At 43.2% G+C, this 22,165-nt stretch overlaps 1 protein-coding gene across 2 annotated transcripts; it reads left to right on the top strand.

Annotated features, from left to right (window-relative positions):
* Positions 1-13,370: 13,370 nt before the first annotated feature.
* LOC125546641 (calmodulin-interacting protein 111) lies at positions 13,371-22,035 on the top strand. 2 transcript variants are annotated; one of them, XM_048710827.2, is made up of 14 exons: positions 13,373-13,671; positions 15,114-15,189; positions 15,301-15,350; positions 15,478-15,800; positions 16,188-16,349; positions 16,442-17,277; positions 17,372-17,561; positions 18,253-18,460; positions 18,956-19,413; positions 19,823-20,249; positions 20,983-21,063; positions 21,188-21,378; positions 21,474-21,689; positions 21,762-22,035. In XM_048710827.2, the coding sequence occupies exons 4-13, from the start codon at positions 15,507-15,509 to the stop codon at positions 21,642-21,644; spliced, it is 3,018 nt and encodes a 1,005-aa protein (XP_048566784.1). In that variant the 5' UTR covers positions 13,373-13,671; positions 15,114-15,189; positions 15,301-15,350; positions 15,478-15,506; the 3' UTR covers positions 21,645-21,689; positions 21,762-22,035. The 2 variants fall into 2 exon arrangements, with proteins under 2 accessions (XP_087403254.1, XP_048566784.1); XM_087547128.1 differs by having other exon boundaries at positions 13,371-13,671; positions 15,486-15,800; positions 21,474-22,035.
* Positions 22,036-22,165: the final 130 nt, after the last annotated feature.

The raw sequence follows: 22,165 nt of genomic DNA, 5'->3' as shown, positions 1-22,165 counted from the left end.
GACGATGTGTGTTGGAAGTATTTCCAAAGTTGATAAGATCACCATCGCACGCTCCATCTGCCTTCGGGATTAGTATTGAACCTAGATAAATGGTATCAGGTGTCTACGTTGAGCATGAATATGATTAGATCATGTTCATTGCAATACGGTTATTCATTTAAATTAGAGAATAATGGTTATTCTGTTTACATGAATAATACCTTTCATGGTCATGCACCCTATGTGAATGGTTCATTAATCTCGGTCGTGGTAATACACATGTTCACGCCAAAAGATGTAGAGTTAATAATGATCGTACCACTTTCTTGTGGCATTGTCGCTTAGGTCATATTGGCGTAAGATGCATGAAGAAACTCCATATTGATGGATGTTTGGAGTCACTTGATTTTGAATCGCTTGACACATGCGAGCCATGCCTCATGGGCAGGATGACTAAGACCCCGTTTTCAGGTACAATGAAACGGGCAAGTGACTTGTTGGAAATCATACATGCTGATGCATGTGATCCAATGAGAATTGAAGCGTGCAGTGGATATCGCTATTTTCTCATCTTCACTGACGATTTGAGTAGATATAGGTATATTTACTTAATGAAGCACAAGTCTGAAACATTTGAAAAGTTCAAGCGATTTCAGAGTGAAGTTAAGAATCATCATAACAAGAAGATCAAATTCCTATGATCTGATCAATGAGAATTTCTGAGTTATGAGTTTGGCAAACACTTAAGACATTGTGGAATTGTTTCACAGTTGAAGCCACCTGGAACACCACAGGGTAATGGTGTGTCCGGACGTCGTAATCGAACCCTATGAGATATGGTGCGATCTATGATGTCTCTTACCGATCTACCGTTTTCATTTTGAGGATATGCATTAGAGACAACTGCATTCACTTTAGACAGGACACCATCTAAGTCCGTTGAGACGACGTCGAACATTGGTTTGGCAAGAAACCAAAGTTATCGTTTCTTAATGTTTGGGGCTGCAATGCTTAAGGCTTCAGCCAGAGAAGCTCGAACCCAAAGCGGACAAACACATCTTCATAGGATACCCAAAGGTGATAGTTGGATACACCTTCTATCTCAGATCCGAGGGCAAATTGTTTGTCGCTAAGAACGGGTCCTTTCTCGAGAAGGAGTTTCTCTCGAAAGAATTGAGTGGGAGGAAGATAGAACTTGATGAGGTTGTTGAACCTCTACTTCAACCATAAAGTGGTGCAACACAGAAAGATGTTTCTGTGGCGCCTATGTCGGTTGAAGAGGAAGTTAATGATAGTGATCATGAAGCTTCGGATCAAGTTGCTATCGAACCTCGTAGGTCGACAAGGATATGTACTACTCCTAAGTGGTACGGTGATCCTGTCATGTTGTCAGACAACAATGAACCTATGAGCTATGGAGAAGCAATGGTGGGCCCGTATTCCGACAAATGGTTAGAAGCCATGAAATCCGAGATAGGATCCATGTATCAGAACAAAGTATGGACTTTGGTGGACTTGCCCGATGATCAGCGAGCCATTGAGATAAATGGATCTTTAAGAAGAAGACGGACGTAGGCGGTAATGTTACCATCTATGAAGCTCGACTTGTGGGAAAAAAAATCTTTTCACAAGTTCAAGGAGTTGACTATGATGAGAATTTCTCACGTGTAGCGATGCTTAAGTCCGTCGGAATCATGTTAGCATTAGCTGTATTTTTCGATTATGAAATCTGACAGATGGATGTCAAAACGAGTTTTTACCAGTTTTCGTAAGAAAGAGTTGTATGTGATACAATCAAAGTTTTGTAAATCCTAAGGATGCTAAAAGGTATGCTGGCTCCAGCGATCCTTCTATGGACTAGAGCAAGCATCTCGGAGTCAGAATATATGCTTTGATAGAGTGATCAAAGCTTTTAGGTTTATACAATGTTTGCTAGAAACTTGTATTTACAAGAAAGTGAGTGGGAGCACTACCACATTTCTGATAAGTATATGTGGATGCCATATTGTTGATCCGAAATAATTTCTGGAAAGCATAAACGGTTGTTTGAAGAGTGTTTTTCAAAGGAAGACCTGGATAAAGCTGCTTACATATTGGGCATCAGGATCTATAGAAATAGATCAAGACGCCTGATGATACTTTCAAAGAACGCACACCTTGACATGTTTTTGAAGGAGTTCAAAATAGATCAGTCAAAGAAGGGGTTCTTACCTGAGTTGTAAGGTGTGAAGTTGAGTAAGACTCAAAGCTTGACCACGGCAGAAGAAAGAGGAAGGACGAAGGTCGTCCCCTATGCTCTTGTCATAGGCTCTATACGGTATGCCATGTTGAGTACCGCACCTGATGTGTGCCTTGCCACATGTCTGGCAAGAGGGTACGAAGGTGATCTAGGACTGGATCATTGAGTCTAGTAGACTCTTGGATGTTGGTCACATGGCGATGTGACTTGTGAGTGTTAATCACATGGCGATGTGAACTAGATTATTGACTCTAGTGCAAGTGGGAGACTGTTGGAAATATGCCCTAGAGGCAATAATAAATTGGTTATTATTATATTTCCTTGTTCATGATAATCGTTTATTATCCATGCTAGAATTGTATTGATAGGAAACTCAGATACATGTGTGGATACATAGGAAACAACATGTCCCTAGTAAGCCTCTAGTTGACTAGCTCGTTGATCAATAGGTGGTTACGGTTTCCTGACCATCTGAAAGAACATGCGGTGCCCCCATGTTTGGTTTTGGTAATTGATGACAATCTCTATGGACTAATGGTTGCCTTGAGTTATATTTGAAGGTTTTGTCCATAGGCTTTTCTTGGAGTACATGTGTTGGTTTCAAGGAGAGTTTGTGTCGACCAAGGTGTTATTCAAGGAATTATCCAAAGATTGGTCATGTGAGAGTTGAGCTTATTGCAAGCATGTCTTGAAGAAGAAGATTGTGTGATCATTCATGTCTACCTTCAAGACATCATTCAAATGAAGAGAATTGGAAAGGTTCAAGGATGATCAAGACTAAGTCAAGAGTGAATCAAGTTGATCAACTCACAAAGCGCAGAAGATGTATCGAGAGGGATCAAGTGATCCCATGGTATGGTAAGAATTGTCAATTACGCTTTGTGTACTAACCCATGGTCTTCGTGAGAGTTCTTTGTGGGGTTAGGTTGCGGTGTGCAAGTTCAAGTGGAGCATCACGAAGAGATCAAATGCTTGAAGCTTGCCATCCTTTGTGGTGATAATGGACTTGTGAAGATGTGCAAAAGAGTGGCTCACCCATAGTGAAGTATGGGGGAGCAATCAACTAGTCTTCATCGTGTCAACACAATCAAGAAAGGTGGTCCAACTTGAGGGAGTCAAGATTGTCATCATCTAGCTCAAGTGGACCATGTGCAAGGCAAAGGTTTGCCCTTGATAGTTTTTCTAATATACCGGTCTCATGATGGTAGTTGGGAGACCGGGTTATAGGATCGATTGTCGTACTATCAAGGGGGGCTCTCGATGAGTAGCTTGATCGTATCGTTCGTAGAGAGCTCAAACCATTGCATCCTTGCATCATCTTTCTTGGTTCTTGTTTGGTTCTCTTTGTGAGTCTTAGAGCTTATGGTCATCTTGATGACAAGCTCGAGTTCATCGAAAACGGAGTTCACATGCATCTTCTATGATGTTTTTGATGTTGGAGGTTTTGCCGGTTCTTCTCGGTTGGAGGTTTCACTCCTCTATTTGTTGGCATACCTCCCTGCCTCTTCTTACTATATCAGTCGCTGTTTTGATGCTACTCGTCGTCTTGTTTCCAACAAGCTTGAGTTTGCTCAATTCGGAGCTCATATGCAGAAGTTATGGCAGTTCTGGTTTTCTTGAGAGTGGTTTTTGTCTGGTCCCAGCGGTAGTACCGCGTGCCCCAGCGGTAGTACCGCTTGGAGCTCTCAGCCGTTGTACCGCTGCTTCCGGGCGGTGGTACCGCCAACTTGCTCAGCAAAGACTTGGGCGGTTGTTCTGGCCAAGCACCGCCCAAGTACCGGTCAGGCCTCTGTTTTGATGCGGTACTCGGGCGGTGGTGGCCCGGTTGGTCCGGTCGTACCGGTACCACCGGTGTCCGGAGCGGTTCGACCGCTCAGGACTTAGCCGCCCGAGCGCTCAAGGCCATGCGGTTGCACCGGCCCGGTACCGCTCGACTACCGCACTCAGGGGTGACTCCCTTCTGTTCCTATGCGGTGGTTGAGCGGTGGCTGGGCGGTTGGTCTGGTTGTTCTTCTCAATCGGTGCTACCGCCTGATCGCCCGGTTGTACCGCCTGGTATGGTTCTGCACGTATACTGTGAGTCCCGGTTGTACCAGGACCAGGAGCGGTAGTACCGCTCGTGTGCGGGCTGAGCACATAACGGTTGGATTTTCCCCCTCCTATAAAAGGGGGTCTTCTTCCCCTTTGAACCTAATCTCTTGAGCTCGTTTTTGCCCCCATTGTTGACCTTCTTTGAGCTTGCTAACTCTCAATCCCTCCATGAATTCTTGCTAGTTTTTGAGGGAAAAGAGAGAGGAGATCTAGATCCACATTTCCACCAATCACTTTCTCCTCTTTGTGAGGGGAACCCCTTGGATCTAGATCTTGGAGTTCTTGGTGTTCTCCTTCTTGTTCTTCCTCTCATTTTCCTCCCTAGCATTAGTTGCTCCGGTGGGATTTGAGAGAGAAGGACTTGGGAACTCCGTGTGCCCTTGCCATTGCATTTGGTGCATGGGTTTGAGTTCTCCACGGTGATACGTGGAAGTGAAGTTTGAGAAGCTTATTACTCTTGGGTGTTTGGGCACCCTAGAGCTTGTTCCTCTTGGGTGCCTTGGCTCCCTAGACGGTTGGTGTTGTTCGGAGCTCAATCATTGTGGTGTAAAGCTCCGGGCAAGCGTCGGGATCTCCAATTAGGTTGTGGAGATTGCCCCGAGCAATTTGACGAGTACCGGTGACCGCCCCCAAGGGTTGCCAAAGTGTACGGGTTCGGTGACCGCCCCCAAGGGTTGCCATTTGTACGGGTTCGGTGACCGCCCTCAAGGGTCCCTTAGTGGAATCATGGCATCTTGCATTGTGCGAGGGCGTGAGGAGATTACGGTGGCCCTAGTGGCTTCTTGGGGAGCATTGTGCCTCCACACCGCTCCAAAAGGAGATTAGCATCCGCAAGGGTGTGAACTTCGGGATACATCATCGTCTCCGCGTGCCTCGGTTATCTCTTACCCGAGCTCTTTACTTATGCACTTTACTTTGTGATAGCCATATTGTTTCTTGTCATATATCTTGCTATCACATAGTTGCTTATCTTGCTTAGCATAAGTTGTTGGTGCACATAGGTGAACCTAGTTGTTTTAGGTTTTGTGCTTGACAAATTAACCGCTAGGTTTATTCCGCATTTGTTCAAGCCTAAATCGTAATTGTTTTAAAACGCCTATTCACCCCCCCTCTAGGCGACATCCACGATCTTTCACCATGGACATTGGATGTCGTTGATAACGGGATCACATCATTAGGAGAATGATGTGATGGACAAGACCCAATCCTAAGCCTAGCACAAAGATCGTGTAGTTTGTATGCTAAAGCTTTTCTAATGTCAAGTATCATTTCCTTAGACCATGAGATTGTGCAACTCCGGGATATCGTAGGAGTGCTTTGGGTGTGCCAAACGCCACAACGTAACTGGGTGGCTATAAAGGTACACTACAGGTATCTCCGAAAGTGTTTGTTGGGTTGGCACGAATCGAGACTGGGATTTGTCACTCCGTGTAAACGGAGAGGTATCTCTGGGCCCACTCGGTAGGACATCATCATAATGTGCACAATGTGATCAAGGAGTTGATCACGGGATGATGTGTTACGGAACGAGTAAAGAGACTTGCCGGTAACGAGATTGAACAAGGTATCGGGATACCGACGATCGAATCTCGGGCAAGTATCGTACCGCTAGACAAAGGGAATTGTATACGGGATTGATTGAATCCTTGACATCGTGGTTCATCCGATGAGATCATCGTGGAGCATATGGGAGCCAACATGGGTATCCAGATCCCGCTGTTGGTTATTGACCGGAGAGTTGTCTCGGCCATGTCTGCATGACTCCCGAGCCCATAGGGTCTACACACTTAAGGTTCGATGACTCTAGGGTTATAAGGAAAGTATGTACGCGGTTACCGAGTGTTGTTTGGAGTCCCGGATGAGATCCCGGACGTAATGAGGAGTTCCGTAATGGTCCAGAGGTAAAGATTGATATATAGGAAGTATGGTTTTGGCCATCGGAAGTGTTCCGGGCATCACCGGTAGTGTATCGGGACCACCGAAGAGGTCCGGGGGTCCGCCGGGAGGGGCCACGGGCCCCGGAGGCATACATGGGCCAAGTGTGAGAAGGGACCAGCCCCTAGGTGGGCTGGGGCGCCTCCCCACCAAGGCCCATGCGCCTAGGGAGAAGAGGGGGGCAAACCCTAAGGGCAGATGGGCCCTAAGGCCCATGCCTGGTGCGCCTCCCTCTCTCCCCCACTTGGCCGCCACCCAGATGGGGATTGGGGCTGCCGCCACCCCTAGGGTGGAAACCCTAGGTGGGGGCGCAACCCTCCCTATCCCCCTATATATAGTGGAGGCAAAGGGGCATCCCAACACATGAAGTCCTTCCCCTATTGGCGCAGCCCTACCCCTCTTCCTCCTTGTCTCTCGTAGTGCTTGGCGAAGCCCTGCTAGAGTCCCGTGCTCCTCCACCACCACCACGCCGTCGTGCTGCTGCTGGATGGAGTCTTCCCCAACCTCTCCTTCTCCCCTTGCTGGATCAAGGCGTAGGAGACGTCACCGGGCTGTACGTGTGTTGAACGCGGAGGTGCCGTCCGTTCGGCACTAGGATCATCGGTGATTTGGATCACGACGAGAACGACTTCATCAACCCCATTCACTTGAACGCTTCCGCTTAGCAATCTACAAGGGTATGTAGATTCACTCCCCTCTCCCTCGTTGCTAGATGACTCCATAGATTGATCTTGGTGATGCGTAGAATTTTTTTTAAAATTCTGCTACGATCCCCAACATGGAGAACCCAAGCATATGATAATGCCAAGTTGTTTAAAGAAAAAGTTAAAAGATGGCATGACAAAAGGATACAAAAGCGTGAGTTTAATGTAGGTGATTATGTATTGCTATACAACTCTCGTTTAAGATTTTTTGCAGGAAAACTTCTCTCTAAATGGGAAGGCCCCTATGTTATCGAAGAGGTCTATCGTTCCGGTGCCATAAAGATCAACAACTTTGAAGGAACAAATCTGAAGGTGGTAAGCGGTCAAAGAATCAAACATTATATCTCAGGTAATCCCATAAATGTTGAAACCAATATTATTGAAACCGTAACCCCGGAGGAATACATAAGGGACACTTTCCGGAATGTTTCAAACTCCGAAAAGGAATAGGTATGTGGTACGGTAAGTAAACTGACTCCAAAACAATTTTTAAGGCAATATTTCTCCGTTTTGGAATATTTAGAAAAATAGAAAAATAAGTAGCAGTCCGGGAAGGACACGAGGGCCCCACGAGGGTGGTGGGCGCGCCCCCTACCTCGTGAGCACCTTGTGTGCCTTCCGGACTCCGTTTTCTTGCACGATACGTATTTTGCTCAGTAAAAATTCATTATATAACCTCCCGAAGGTTTTGACTCTCGTATCATGCAAATCTCCTATGTTCTTGTTTCGAGCTTTTTTTTGTCAGGGTTTTCCAGGCTAGGCATCATGTCGTCTCCCTCCTCCAACAATGGTGACAAAGATGCTTGGCTAATGAAGATAGATCTGAAGAGGGAAGAACCCACGAGGGTCAACAAGGATGAAAGGATCAAGAAGGCCATGGAGGATCAAGCTCCGGCAGCAAAAGACATCCTTCAACTTGATCATAACCTTCTTACCCCAACTGAGATCGAAGCTTTCAAGATGATTGAGTTATCTCATATACAAAACAAGTATCTCACACAAGAAAATATTTTGTTGAAGGAGCATATTGTCGCACTCAAGGGCATTATTCGCAAGCTGGAGGACCTCTTACGCTCGACGTGCGATTATCCGCACCTCCACCTTCTTCACCGACAAAGGAGATATGATCACATGGGTATGGGCACTCCCCTTGGCAACTGCCAAGCTTGGGGGAGGTGCCCCGGTATCGTATCACCATCACAACTCCTATCTTTATCGTTTTTCTTAGTTCGATCCTATTAGTAGTATCTTGATCTAGTAGAATAAAGTTTATGGCATGATCTAGTTTTGAGTTTGCTTTATGATCTCTCTTTGTAATCGAGTCCGTGAGCTATATATAATAAAGATTAGTGTTGAGTCAAGGGCTTGATTATTTTGCCATGATCTTGGGTGAATAAAAAGAAAGAAGAAAAGAATAAAAAGAAACAAAAAGTTCATATTGATCTTATTGAGAGTAATGACTTCACATAGAAAGGGTATGATGATTAAAAGTTGTTGGGAGTTGGCAGACATAGCTTTGGTCATTGTTGCAATTAATAGGAAGTAATAAGAAAAGAGAGGTTTTCACATATAGATATATTATCATTGACATCTTTTATGATTGGGAGCACTAATTAAAATATGACATGCTAAAGGGTTGATGTTGGACAAGGAAGACAACGTAATGAGTTATGTCTTTCTTATATCTGAGATAAAGTATGTTGTCATGGATCCTCTAACTTGTTGAACTTGCCTTTCCCCCTCATGCTAGCCAAATTCTCAGCACCAAGTAGAAATACTACTTGTGCTTCCAAATACCCTTAAACCAGTTTTGCCATGAGAGTCCACCATATCTACCTATGGATTGAGTAAGATCCTTCAAGTAAGTTGTCATCGGTGCAAAGCAATAAAAATTGTTCTAAATATGTATGATTGATTGGTGTGGGAGAAATAAGCTTTATACGATCTTGTGATGTGGAAGTAATAAAAGCGATAGACTGCATAATAAAGGTTCATATCACAAGGGGCAATATAAAGTGACGTTCTTTCGCATTGAGATTTTATGCATCCAACCATAAAAGCGCATGGCAACCTCTGCTTCCCTCTCCGAAGGGCCTATCCTTTACTATTATCTTCTACCTTATTCAAGAGTCACGGTGATCTTCACTTTTTCTTTTTCATTTTATCCTTTGGCAAGCTCAGCATGTTGGAAAGAACATGATATATATATATATATATATATATATATATATATATATATATATATATATATCTAATTGGATGTAGGGGAGCATGAACCATTATTGTTGACATTACCCTTGAGAAAAAGGTTGTGGGGCAAAACCGTAAGCCCCTATCTTTCTCTGTGTCCGATTAAAACTCCGTAACCACAAGTATTGCGTGAGTGTTAGCAATTATGGAGGACTAAATGATAGTTGAGTATGTGGACTTGCTTTTTAGCTCTGACATAGACTCTTTCCGATGTTATGATAAATTGCAATTGCTTCAATGATTGAGATTATAGTTTGTTGGAGCCCAATAAGGTTCATGATTTATACTCTTGCATTGTGAATAGATCATCACTTGAACATAAGTAATCATATGACAAAATCTATATATGTTGCTGTTATAAGAATAATCATGATGCCTTCATGTCCGTATTTTATTTTTATCGACGCCTCTACCTCTAAACACGAGGACATATTTATTGTTATCAGCTTTTCGCTTGAGGACAAGCGAGGTCTAAGCATGGGGGAGTTGATACGTCCATTTTGCATCCTGCTTTTATATCGATATTTATTGCATTATGGACTGTTATTTCACTTTATGTCACAATACTTATGGCTATTCTCTCTTATTTTACAAGGTTTACGTAAGGAGGGAGAATGCCGGCAGCTGGAATTTTGGGCTGGAAAAGGAGCAAATATTAGAGACCTATTCTGCGCAACTCCAAAAGTCCTGAAACTCCACGGAACATCTTAAAATAAATAAAGAAAAATCCTCACCAAAGATGAAGGCCAGGGGGCCCACACCCTGCTCACGAGGGTGGGGGGTGCGCCCCCCCTACCTCGTGGGCCCCCTGGTGGGTCTCCGACGTTCATCTTCTCCTATATGAGGTCTTTCTATGAGAAAAAAAATAAGAAGGAACTTTTCGGGACGAGACTCCGCTGCCACGAGGCGGAACCTTGCCGGAACCAATCTAGAGCTCCGGTAGAGCTGTTCTGCCGGGGATACTTCCCTCCGGGAGGGTTGAAATCATCACCATCGTCAGCACCACCGCTCCTCTCATCGGGAGAGGGCAATCTCCATCAACATCTTCACCAGCACCATCTCATCTCTAAACCCTAGTTCATCTCTTGTATCCAATTCTTGTCTCAAAGTCCGGGATTGGTGCTAGTAGGTTGCTAGTAGTGTTGATTACTCCTTGTAGTTGATGCTAGTTGGTTTATTTGGTGGAAGATCATATGTTCAGATCCTATATGCATATTATTACCCCTCTGATTATGAACATGAATATGCTTTGTGAGTAATTACGTTTGTTCCTGAGGACAAGGGAGAAGTCTTGCTATTAGTAGTCATGTGAATTTGGTATTCGTTTGATATTTTGATAAGATGTATGTTGTCTAGCCTCTAGTGGTGTTATGTGAACGTCGACTACATAACACTTCACCATTATTTGGGCCTAGAGGAAGGCATTGGGAAGTAATAAGTAGATGATGGGTTGCTAGAGTGACAGAAGTTTAAACCCTAGTTTATGCGTTGCTTCGTAAGGGGCTGATTTGGATCCATATGTTTCATGCTATGGTTAGGTTTACCTTAATACTTTTGTTGTAATTGCGGATGCTTGCAATAGAGGTTAATCATAAGTGGGACGCTTGTTCAAGTAAGAACAGCACCCAAGCACCGGTCCACCCACATATCAAATTATCAAAGTATCGAACGGAATCATATGAACGTGATGAAAACTAGCTTGACGATATTCCCATGTGTCCTCGGGAGCGCTTTTCTTATTATAAGAGTTTGTTCCGGCTTGTCCTTTGCTACAAAAAGGATTGGGCCACCTTGCTGCACTTTATTTACTTTTGTTACTTGTTGCTCGTCACAATTTATCTTATCACAAAACTATCTGTTACCACTTATTTCAGTACTTGCAGAGAATACCTTGCTGAAAACCGCTTATCATTTCCTTCTGCTCCTCGTTGGGTTCGACACTCTTACTTATCGAAAGGACTACGATAGATCCCCTATACTTGTGGGTCATCACGGTCTGTGCTGGTCGACCGGCGCAGACGCGAGATCAGTTCCTGTCTAAGCCATTGAGATTGTTGTCAACGTTGGATGTGCCCTGCTGCGTCGTTCCCTTCTCGTCTCGCACAGAAATAAAACCCCGACTCCTATTGCACACGCATAACAAATTCAAGAGAGCATCCGAACCAACCTTTGGTTGCATTGTTATTCTAGAATTTTGTGTGCTCAATTTCATACAACTTGTTGCTTTAGGAAGGATACTAAACATCCTCGATTCCAATATGAGTACAATGATAATGACATATTGGCTTTTTATATTAAGGTTGCATATGATTATTTTGATATATTAAGGAGCTGGGTGGAGCTGCCGTCGCGAACCATCTCTTTCCGGTGGGGAAATGGCCTTTCTAGCGGCGATGGACAGGTAGGCGACGCCAAGATCTGCATGGCGGCGGAAGGGGTAGTGCGCGCGCGCGGGGTGGGGGGACGAATCTGGACATGCAAAAAGCGTTTTTCACCTGACAGGGGTGGCCCATGCGTCGCTTTTCCTTCCGCCGGAGCCCCCAAGCGCCCCCAGTGCACTGGGTTTGGCCTGGGATCACCCCGCCGAACCGGCGGAACTTGGCGTCCTGGGGGCGACTGGGTTTTTTTCCGGTGCCGACGGGAAAAAAGTCACCCTGGGGGGTGTTGGGGGCGCGAGTGGAGATGCTCTCATGTACTAGGAGGGTGAGAGTGTTTCTGACTTACTCTGGATGGAACTCTACGCTCAAGAGCATCTCCGCCAATGTGGCAATGTTGTACTAGCCGCTTCACCTAGGGGCACCAGACCAACTGTCGGTACAAGTGCACCGAGTGGCGTGCCGGGGAGGGGAAGGACAGGGAATGTATCCGGTGCACCCGCACTTGTAGTGCTACCCGTGCACCGAATGCCATAGAATGTTTTTAAAAATCTGAAGAAGAAGAAAATCTAGCACGTTGACGCAACATCAATGTATGATGTCACAATTTTTTGTGTAAAAAATTAAAATATTTTTTTAGATACAAAAATGACAAATTTGACTTCAGTGTGATAATGGGCCAAATCTAAAGCCCGTTATGTTATGTACTATTCAACATTGAATTTGTTATTTTTGTTTTTTGAGTTAGGTTTTGAATTCTGACTTGAAATTTTATGACAACCTACATTGATGTTGTGTGAGTGTGCTAATTTTTTCAGAATTTTTTGAATATTTTAAGAATACAATGTGAGCTTGGTGTACCGGTGGGAAAGTATCTAGTGCTCCCAGGCCTATGGTGCTCCCGGTGCTCCGATGCGAAAAACATTTTTTTACATGTTCAAAAAATTCTGAAAAAAATGCAGCACATCGACGGAACATCGATGTCTCTTGTCACAAAATTTTAAATCAAAATTCGAAACATTGCTTGAGATACAAAAATGACAAATTTGACATCAATGTGATAATGGGCCAAAACTAAAGCCCAGCTTATGTTATGTACAAAATTTTGTCATTTTTGTATCTCAAGCAATGTTTCGAATTTTAATTTGAAATTTTGTGACAAGAGACATCGATGTTCCGTCGATGTGCTGCATTTTTTTCAGAATTTTTTGAACATTTTAAAAATGTTTTTCGGACATTTGGAGCATCGGGAGCACCCCAAACCTGGGAGCACTAGATACTTTCCCGTGTACCGGTAGCACCACAAGCACCGGTGCACCAGATATTCTATCTGGTGCACCGGAGCTTGTGGTGCTACCGGTGCACCGAACTCAAGTCGCACATTTAGATGTTTGAAAAATTCTAAAAAAATTGTAGCACATTGACACAATATTAATGTAGATTCTCACAAAATTTTAAGTCAAAATTCGAAAGAAAGCTCCTAAAAAAAAATGGCAAATTCAACACTGATAGTACATAATATAGGTTGAGCTTTAGATTTGGCCCATTATTACACTGATGTTAATTTTGTGATTTTTATTCTTAAAAAGTATTTCAAATTTTGATACGAAATTTTGTGATGACATACATTGATATTATGTCAATGTGTTTAATTTTTTTCAGATTTTTTAAAATGTTGTACGGCATTCGGTGCATCAGTAGCACCATAAGTGTTGGTGCACTGGATACGTTCCCGGCAAGGACAAGGCCCTGCGTGCGTGGCTGCCAGGTGTGCCCGCGGAGGCCAAGCTGGACTAGGTGCTCCTCGTCAAGTACAACCAAAAAAAATATGGTAGTCGAGGAAACGGAAAAGCAAACGAGCTGACGCTCCCTAGCTAGTTCCTAGCCGCCGCCGGCCCGCCGCCGCTACTGCCGGTCCTCAGCCGCGGCGCACTAAGCGGGCCGAAGCCTCCGCTGCCCTGCCGCCGGTACAGGATCCCAGTAGCGCTTCCCTCTGCCGAGCAGCCGCTCCCACAAGCAGCGCCTCCCTCCCTGGAGCAGCCGCTCCCGCCCAGCACGCCGCCGACCGGAGCTACGCCGTAGACCAGTCCTTAGGGAGGTAGCCACCACTCCTTCGCCCCCCCCCCCCCCCTTTCTCCCTCTTCCCTCATTCCCCCTCCCTCCTTCCTCTTGCATCCTTGTTTGTTCATTTGTTCTGATTTAATGATTTTTGCATTGGATGCGTACTTGCTGTAGATTGGATATTATGAGCATAATGATGCCTTTTTCTTGATGAGTATTTTCTGCATGATATTTCCAATGCATGTTCAAGTTTACATGTGAAAGGATTTTGCTTGATAGGTGTTTGTGATAATGCTTGTAGGGGCAAATGTTTACAAATTGTTGTTTGAATTTCAGTTGAGCAAATGTTTTGGTGTAAACATGTTAGCAGTGAAACATGCAATGGCTCACCGTTTATATGAAAAATAAAAGATTTAATTGTTTTATCTGCACCGTCTTGGCCTGAAATCAAAGCTTAGCAGTAACATGCATTTTGAGAAAGCAGGAGCTTTCTCTTGGTTATACTGGCCGAAATTGGTTTACACATTAGTACTAGTGGTATTGTTGGCATGATTGATGCCTCAAATCTTGTTTGTGATTGGGAATATGGTGGTGTATTATGCTGTGTTGTTGATTTTAGCAGTCAGACCTAAATACTACCATTGAAAGTGACTGCTTCTCCATTTGCATGTTATTGATTGATCTTCAGGTTCCACCATTCGTGTTATGCCATGCTGCAAGTCTTTCATTGTTGGTTTCTTGTTTATTCATACTCCTACAATATTACAATTTCTCTTACAATTATGTGTTTCCTGTTACACTAGTCAATCATTCTTCGGGTTTTCACCTAGTCAACCTTACTAGCAATGTTACACAAGGCTTCATTTTCGGGGTTTGATGTTAACATTAATTTATGTTTCAGTATATATGCTAGGAAGGTATTGAATTGCATGTGTACGTACCTCCCAGTGCTACGAAAGGGGGTGTCACCAACACAAGCGAATCACGTTCAAGAGTAGGAAAGCGAAGATATCTTGAACAATATTTGTAGTAGGATAGCCGATGCGTGTTTTGTGAGAGCAAGATAGGTTAGCTATGTTGATGAAGGCCATCATCATGTGAACAATTTGTGTTCTGTATGGTCCATATCTTATTTGTTAATATTTATACGCATGAAGTATGAAACACTACAATATAATCATTGAATTTCCTATATGTTAGCCATGAATTGTCTAATTTTCCTTTCCAAAATGGTTGTTGAAATGCCTAACAATGTAAAAGTCACTGCTTAGTACATAAACATTCTTTCAGCCCCGAGGGGCATTATGGAAAATTCATGCCAAATCTACAATTTCACAGTTGTCTCGACCAAATAACTTCCAACCTTTTCACAGTTCTCAGCTCACAGCCGCTTTCTCACAGCTCGCAGCTCACGGCTGCTTTCTCAGAACTCGCAGCTCAACCAAACATACTCTAATTCTATCCCTTTGGAACCTGCAGTTGGAACAGGGCACCAACATTGTCAATTGGAGAGGCTTGGAGCTGCTTTGGCATCCTCAGGAGAGCAAACAAGAAGGTAATTTGCTGCTCCTAGCTTCTATACATATTTTTTTTGTGAATTTTAAAAATAATAAATTGTATCCCTTTATTGGTGCTTTTCCAAAATGACGAATTTACCTATCTGTAGATACTGATACACGTATCGGCGCATTTTAGCTCAGGAGAGCAAGCAAGAAGGTGATCTGCTGTTCCTAGCTTCTATACATATTTTTTTGTGAACTAAAAATAATAGCAAAACGTATCCCCACATTGAAGTTTTTCCAAAATGGCAAATTTGTGTATCCATGTATCATATCTGTGTTAGGTTCCCAGAAGCTCGCCGGAACTGCTGCCATGTCTTCGAAGGGCAAGAAGAAGAAGCCGTCGGCATCCCCGCAGCCGTCACCTCGTACACCTCCCTCTCGCGCCCGTGAAGGCACCGGGGGCTGCATCCTGGACCTCTCGTCCACCGCTGCAGCGGCGGCGGCGCGGTACCCGGCTCTCGTACCCCGCGGAGGCGCGGGTTGTTTCGCCGGCACCGTCTCCGATGTGGTCTCCAGGGGCGGGAGCCGCGGTGGCGAGGGGAGGCTCTGGCTTGCCGAGCCCGCCATGGCTAGCACCGGGCTTCGGCCTGGGTGCCTCGTCTTTGTATGCTCCTCACCAAACTTGTTAACTAAGCACTACACTTGTGTTTTCAATACAAACCATGCTCCATGTAACATCAATTATTGCTGTTAAAATTTCGACTGTGTGCCCACCTTTGACTGTGTAGATGTATCTTTGCTCTACTAGTGTAACATCTGGTCAACTGAATATACATTGATTGATCCACACTGTTTTTCAATACCGCCGCAAAGAATCATATTTACAGCTTGCTGAAAATAAGATTAACACATACAGTGGATTGCGGTACCCTGGTTGTAGAACTGACATTCGAGCTTCCCATGGATTTTCCAACAGAGATAAAACTTCAGCTTACCAGTGTCTATGTGTTGTTTTGTTCTAGTCAGCTGAGCTTCGTCTCCTTGTTCTTAGGTGTCACTCATTTCTTCAAGTAGTAACAGTTTAGATGGCTTCCCACTTGATAGTTTATTTGAGGAGTGCAACAGATTTTTTGATCTTGATGTGGACAATGATCTCATCTCTAATGAAGCTGGGGTGAACTTTGTGACTGCCACAGTTTTCCCTTCACGTGAGGTATGTGCCTTTGTTATCTTTCTTCTCTTGGTGTATAAATGCCGCGAATGCCAAACTGTAAAAGTTTCTGATTGGATGGTCACTCTTATCAGGTTCAAAAGAATGACATCAAGCTCTCTTGGGATCTTGCCTGCACACTGGGATACCCTGCAGTAGGTCGTTCTTTGCTAATTAGCCCCCTATATACATCCCAAGCCCCAAAGCGAGCTGATTCTGGCGAGTTTTTGCGTGTGATAAAATGCAGCGATCTTTATCTCAGTCTAGTTCCAACGAAAGTTGTACTGTCCAGTCATAATAAGTCGGAATCTGATTGCCATCCTGTAAGAAATGTGATGGTTATGGAGTCACCTAAAAGGATTCCTTCAACTCCTCCATGCAGAAATGAATCCCATGATGGTGCATCTAACAGTGGCTTTTCATTGTGCTTGGATCAAGCCACTGCAAAATCAGCATTAGCAGATGATAAAATAAGTGACTTGCTGAAGACTTCTGCATCACGGTGGCTTGATGGTAGGCACTTGCTGAAAGGAAACTATGTCCCTCTATCAATGTGCGGAAAACTATCTATGTTCGTAGTTCTGCGAGCAGAAACAGATGGTTCTGCCCTGGATGTAGTGCATGAGAAAAAAAATTCAATGTCTAGTGCAGATGTCTCTGGTAAATTGGTTGAAACCCCTGCTTTGTTCCTTGTCGAGAGAACCACAAAAGTGCACCTTTCTGATTTGTCATCTTCAAAGGAGTTTGGGTCAGATAAGCTAGGGTTCCCACCAGAATATTCCATCTGTGCTGATACAGCAAGTGAAGATGCCAATCATGATCAAAGGCTTGGTGGGTTATCGGAAGTGTCAGCAAAAGTAAAAGAAATGATTTCGTTTTCGCTGGCAGATCAAATTGGTCTGCCAAGGAATGGTTTGCATGATTTACCAAGGTATAGCGTGAACTTGCCCCCCCCCCCCCCCCCCCCCTAGATTGCAAACACATTTATTTGTTAGTTAACGATATACTATTTTCTTTCATTTCAGGTATAAAGGTCTTCTTCTTTATGGCCCACCTGGAACAGGGAAAACCTCTCTTGCTTCTTCATGCGCCTATGATCTGGGAGCCAATCTTTTTACAATCAATGGACCAGAGATCATTAGTCAGTATCACGGTGAAAGTGAACAAACATTGTATGATGTTTTCACTTCAGCTAAGCAAGCTGCACCTGCTGTGGTTAGATTTTCTTCTAATGCCAACCACTTCTTTTCATTGTCATGTCAACAGCAGTTGAAATACTCTTAGTCTACTACCTTTTTAGGAAGCTGATGTCACAATTTTTTAACCTTTTCTCCCTCACCCTGTATCATGTGGGATAGAAAAATGAGCAATCTTTTTGTTCACGACTTCTAGAACCTGAGTTAAAATGATTCATATCCTCAGATGGTTACCCTTAGTATTCTAGATGAAAACATTGGTCATCCATCTTTAGAGGAACCTCATCCTTTACACCATTTTTTAACATTTTAAGTGAAGTTAGAAGTTACTACCATTTTAAAATCAATATAACACTTACTGCAATTGAAGAAGATACAAAAGTTGAAGAAGATAAAAAAACAAATATATCTTATGAACTAGATTTTGGGTAAGCTAGGTGTTATCATCCATTATCTCTTGAGTTATTAGTGATCAAAATTAGTAATAGCTCCTGTTATCAATGTTTATGGATTGAATGAAGTATTTAATTACAAATGGTTTCTCTATACTTCAATGAGGACTTATGAATGATTAGCAATATGATTATTGATGTCTATGAATTGAATTATTTAATTACCATTGGTTTCTCTATATTACAATGAGGAAGTATGTGATGTCTTAATTGATAACAATATTGAGGATTGATAATATGTATCTTCATTGATATTAGATATTTATTGATGAATTGGATGCGATTGCTCCAGCCAGGAAGGATGGAGGCGAGGAGTTGTCTCTTAGAATGGTGGCCACTCTGTTAAAACTGATGGATGAGATTGGCCGTAATGATCGTGTTATCTTGATTGCTGCTACAAATCGTCTTGAAAGTATTGATCGTGCATTACTACGACCAGGAAGATTCGATCAAGAAATTGAAATAGGTAGAAATCTCTGATGTTTTTCATGTACCGCAGTTCTATATATATTCTAGGTCAGTGCTGTTCTTTTTTAAGGTATTGTGTGCAATCATCCCCTAACAAAAGGTATTTGTGTGCAACTAAATCCAGTGCTAGTATATGTGCCGAATACATGAGGATTCCTTTTGCTGGTAACATCATCCATTTAGGGTGGTATCAACAAATAATTGTAGGCGATTGATTAATGCCCCCTCCTCCCCCGGCGAAAAATAGGCAATTTGTTATCTTGCATTTTAAGTACTTTGCGATACTTAAGAGACATCATGCCCCATATACTGTTATCTGCATCACTTTAGTACTAGCTGTTTTCAGAACTTAGGGTAAACTGAGGTTGACTGCTTACAGATAGCGTCAAATGCAAGCTGGCTGTCTTCGATGATAAGCCGTTGAATAATAGGGTTGTCCAGTTGATAAGTTGTTGAGCAAGTCAAAGTTGATCAATTGTTGATTCACTTGCAGGAGTACCATCTCCAGGACAGAGGCTGGACATACTTCACCACCTTCTAAGTGGAGTTCACCACTCCCTCACTAGTGAGGAAGTTGAGTCCCTTGCTTTTGCCACTCATGGATTCATGGGTGCTGATCTAGCTGCACTATGCAACGAGGCTGCATTGAGTGCTCTTCGCCGTTATATCAGTGTAAAGGAAAGTTCAACCCAACTACTTGGTGATCGTGACACAAATGCAGAAAAGACGAATATTCAAGAAATTGATGGTCTTTTGGGTTATGAAATAAGCTCATTATCATCATCTCTCTCAAAGTTAACCATGTCAATGGAGGATCATTGCTGGACCAGTAGAGGTGATACCATAGAAAGTAGCGAGCCGGATGATAAGAAAGATGAGTTGCTATTGTTGGTGACTAAAGAAGACTTTGAACAAGCTAAAATGAAAATTAGACCAAGTGCGATGCGTGAGGTATCATTTTTACCCACCTTATATGTTCATTTAGTGTTTCTTTCTCAGATTTCTTCTCTTATTACTTGCTGTGATTTTTTTCATAATAGTTCTTGTCTTGTAAGCATCATTTCTTCTCTCTTGCTTTTTCTTTCTTTCTTTTCATATGTTTGTGTCAATATTTGTGTCATGGACTCCAACTGATGAGCAGTGGAAACTAAACTAAAAGTTGCACATTTCAGAACAATTGATGTGAAGTTCTGGTATAACAATTTCAGTTTAATGTAAGGTGTTCTTGATTTGGTTGTTCGAGATGCACCCTGGTGTGTTGCTATCTTATGGGAAATAGACACCAACATCAGTAAAAATATGTGTGTGATCTGTAGAACGTAGTACAATGTTAATGCTTCTTCCATCATTTCCTGTACAGGTAATGCTAGAGCTTCCAAAGGTACGATGGGAAGATGTTGGTGGTCAAGCCAGGATCAAGAAGCAGTTAATTGAAGCCATCCAGTTGCCACAGAAATGCCCAGACGCGTTTGAACGCTTAGGGATCCGCCCTCCTAGAGGATTGCTAATGATTGGACCACCAGGTTGCAGTAAGACATTAATGGCTCGCGCTGTAGCTTCTGAAGCAAAAATGAATTTCCTTGCAGTTAAGGGTCCTGAGCTTTTCAGCAAATGGGTTGGTGACTCTGAAAAGGCAGTGAGATCATTATTTGCGAAGGCGAAGGATAATGCGCCTGCAATATTATTTTTTGATGAAATAGATGGGCTTGCAGTAACTCGTGGCCATGGAAGTAATGGCATATCTGTTGCTGATAGGGTACTCAGTCAGTTGCTACAGGAAATGGATGGTAAGCCTTGGTACTTAGGGACTGTTGGTTGGTCCATGATGGTAGTCCAGCAACTGGTCACTTGTTACCTCAGTCTTTATTTGATCAAATCATTGATTTTTTATTAAGTAGTTAAATACTGGAAAGTGGGTTACTCTTGTATTATAGGCTGTCGTTGATTTAATTGATGACTACTCCCTCTGTCCCAAACCAAGCAACGGAGTGAGTACTACACAAACCAAGCAGTCAAGCATGTAAATTAGAGCAGATATGACGTTTCTACTATTTCTTTAGGTTCTACTGGTTGATTCCACACAGGTTGTTCTTTCTTGGTACAATTAACAGAATAATCTTAGATAGTAAACCTAGATTACATTCATTAAAATGGACAATTACTAGTCAAAATTGAGGCCCCGGTATCTTACTATCTTACTCCCTCCGTCCCAAATATAACGTTTTTGCAAGCTACTTGCAAAAATGTCTTATATTATGGGACAGAGGGAGTATTAGTTACTGGGCTCTGTGCTACTCCCTCCGTTCAGAATTACTTGTCTCGAATATGGATGTATCTAGAACTAAAATACGTCTAGATACATCCATTTCTGCGACAAGTAATTCCGAACGGAGGGAGTATTTGCTTGTCTTTTCATTCTTAGTTGGAAATGCTGAAAACCTACGATCTGGACTCATGTTAGTTGTTACATATCTTTGCCAGTTAGGTTTTTATCATCTATAATTACCATGATTGCAACAGGTTTGGACCAGAAGATTGGTGTCACTGTTATTGCAGCTACGAATCGTCCTGACAAAATCGATATTGCACTTCTGAGACCAGGTCATCTGTCTTAACTACACAGATTATGCACATGCATTTTATGGTCTATGTTCCTTGTTGAGTTACACATGCAATGCTCTCTATCTTTTGTTGGTTTTAACTTCATGAATGATGTATGCACTAGGTCGTTTCGACAGACTGCTTGATGTTCAACCACCAGATGAAGCTGACCGTGAGGATATTTTCCGGATTCATACACGCAGCATTCCTTGCAGTCACGATGTCAATCTAAACGAACTTGCTAGACTCACAGAAGGCTACACCGGCGCCGACATAAAGCTCGTCTGCAGGGAAGCCGCTGTAGCTGCTCTTGATGTATGCTACCTGCCCTTTGCCCATTCTGGTACACAAGGACTGGATGTGTTTTCTTCACTAGAAGCTTGCTGATAAACTATTTGGATTTTTACCAGGAGAACTTTGACATCCCAGAAGTAGCAATTACACACTTCAAGTCGGCAATCGACCGAGTAAGTCCATCAGATATGCAGTTCTACCAAGAACTTGCGGCGCGGTTCCGCCGTCTCGTTGATGACACAGATAACGCAACAACGCCGGGAATACGTACCGAACCTCCCATTTAGTATCCTTCTATATGTACAAGTGTACATAGAGGAGAGCAGTTCACTGTAAGCCATTCCTTATCTCCTCATTACCTCAATGACTCATCATTCGGTCCTAACATGAATTTGTGTTGACAGTTGCAGTATGATCCTCCAGCATTTCCTGTAGCTGGAATTCTTTTTGTTTCTGGTAGAGGCTAGTAGTGCAAGTCAAGAGTTGCATCTTTTTCCTCGATGTCCAATGGTTCCATCTAGTAATATTTTTATAGTGGTGGCTCTTGAAAGAGAGAGGATACTGATTACTGAACACAGTTTTGCCTGTGCAATTTTTTGCTAGTCATGTACCCGTGGAGTGAGTGTAAAATTTGTGCACATTTTGACTGCCAGTAATGGGATTGAGGAATCTTGCGCACGTGGAATTTTGGCGTGGAGAGTTTGGAATCCCAGCTCGAGAGCCGGTGAAAACGCGACTGCGGGGTGAAAAGCCCAACCCTTTTGCCCGACGCCTGCAGCATTCCCACTCCTTGGCTCGTCTCTCACCA

This window comes from Triticum urartu, chromosome 1A (genome assembly GCF_056163025.1).
Source record: "Triticum urartu cultivar PI428250 chromosome 1A, HENAU_Tu73, whole genome shotgun sequence".
NCBI lineage: Eukaryota > Viridiplantae > Streptophyta > Magnoliopsida > Poales > Poaceae > Triticum > Triticum urartu.
Note: the sequence above shows the minus strand (reverse complement) of the source record. Positions and strands in the feature narration are given on the sequence as shown.

Coding starts and splice junctions, on each gene's coding strand:
- LOC125546641 (XM_087547128.1), top strand. CDS start 15,507: ATGTCTTCGAAGGGCAAGAAGAAGAAGCCGTCGGCATCCCCGCAGCCG. Junction 20,250..20,982: donor GTTGCTACAGGAAATGGATG/GTAAGCCTTGGT, acceptor TGATTGCAACAG/GTTTGGACCAGAAGATTGGT. Junction 21,064..21,187: donor TATTGCACTTCTGAGACCAG/GTCATCTGTCTT, acceptor TGTATGCACTAG/GTCGTTTCGACAGACTGCTT.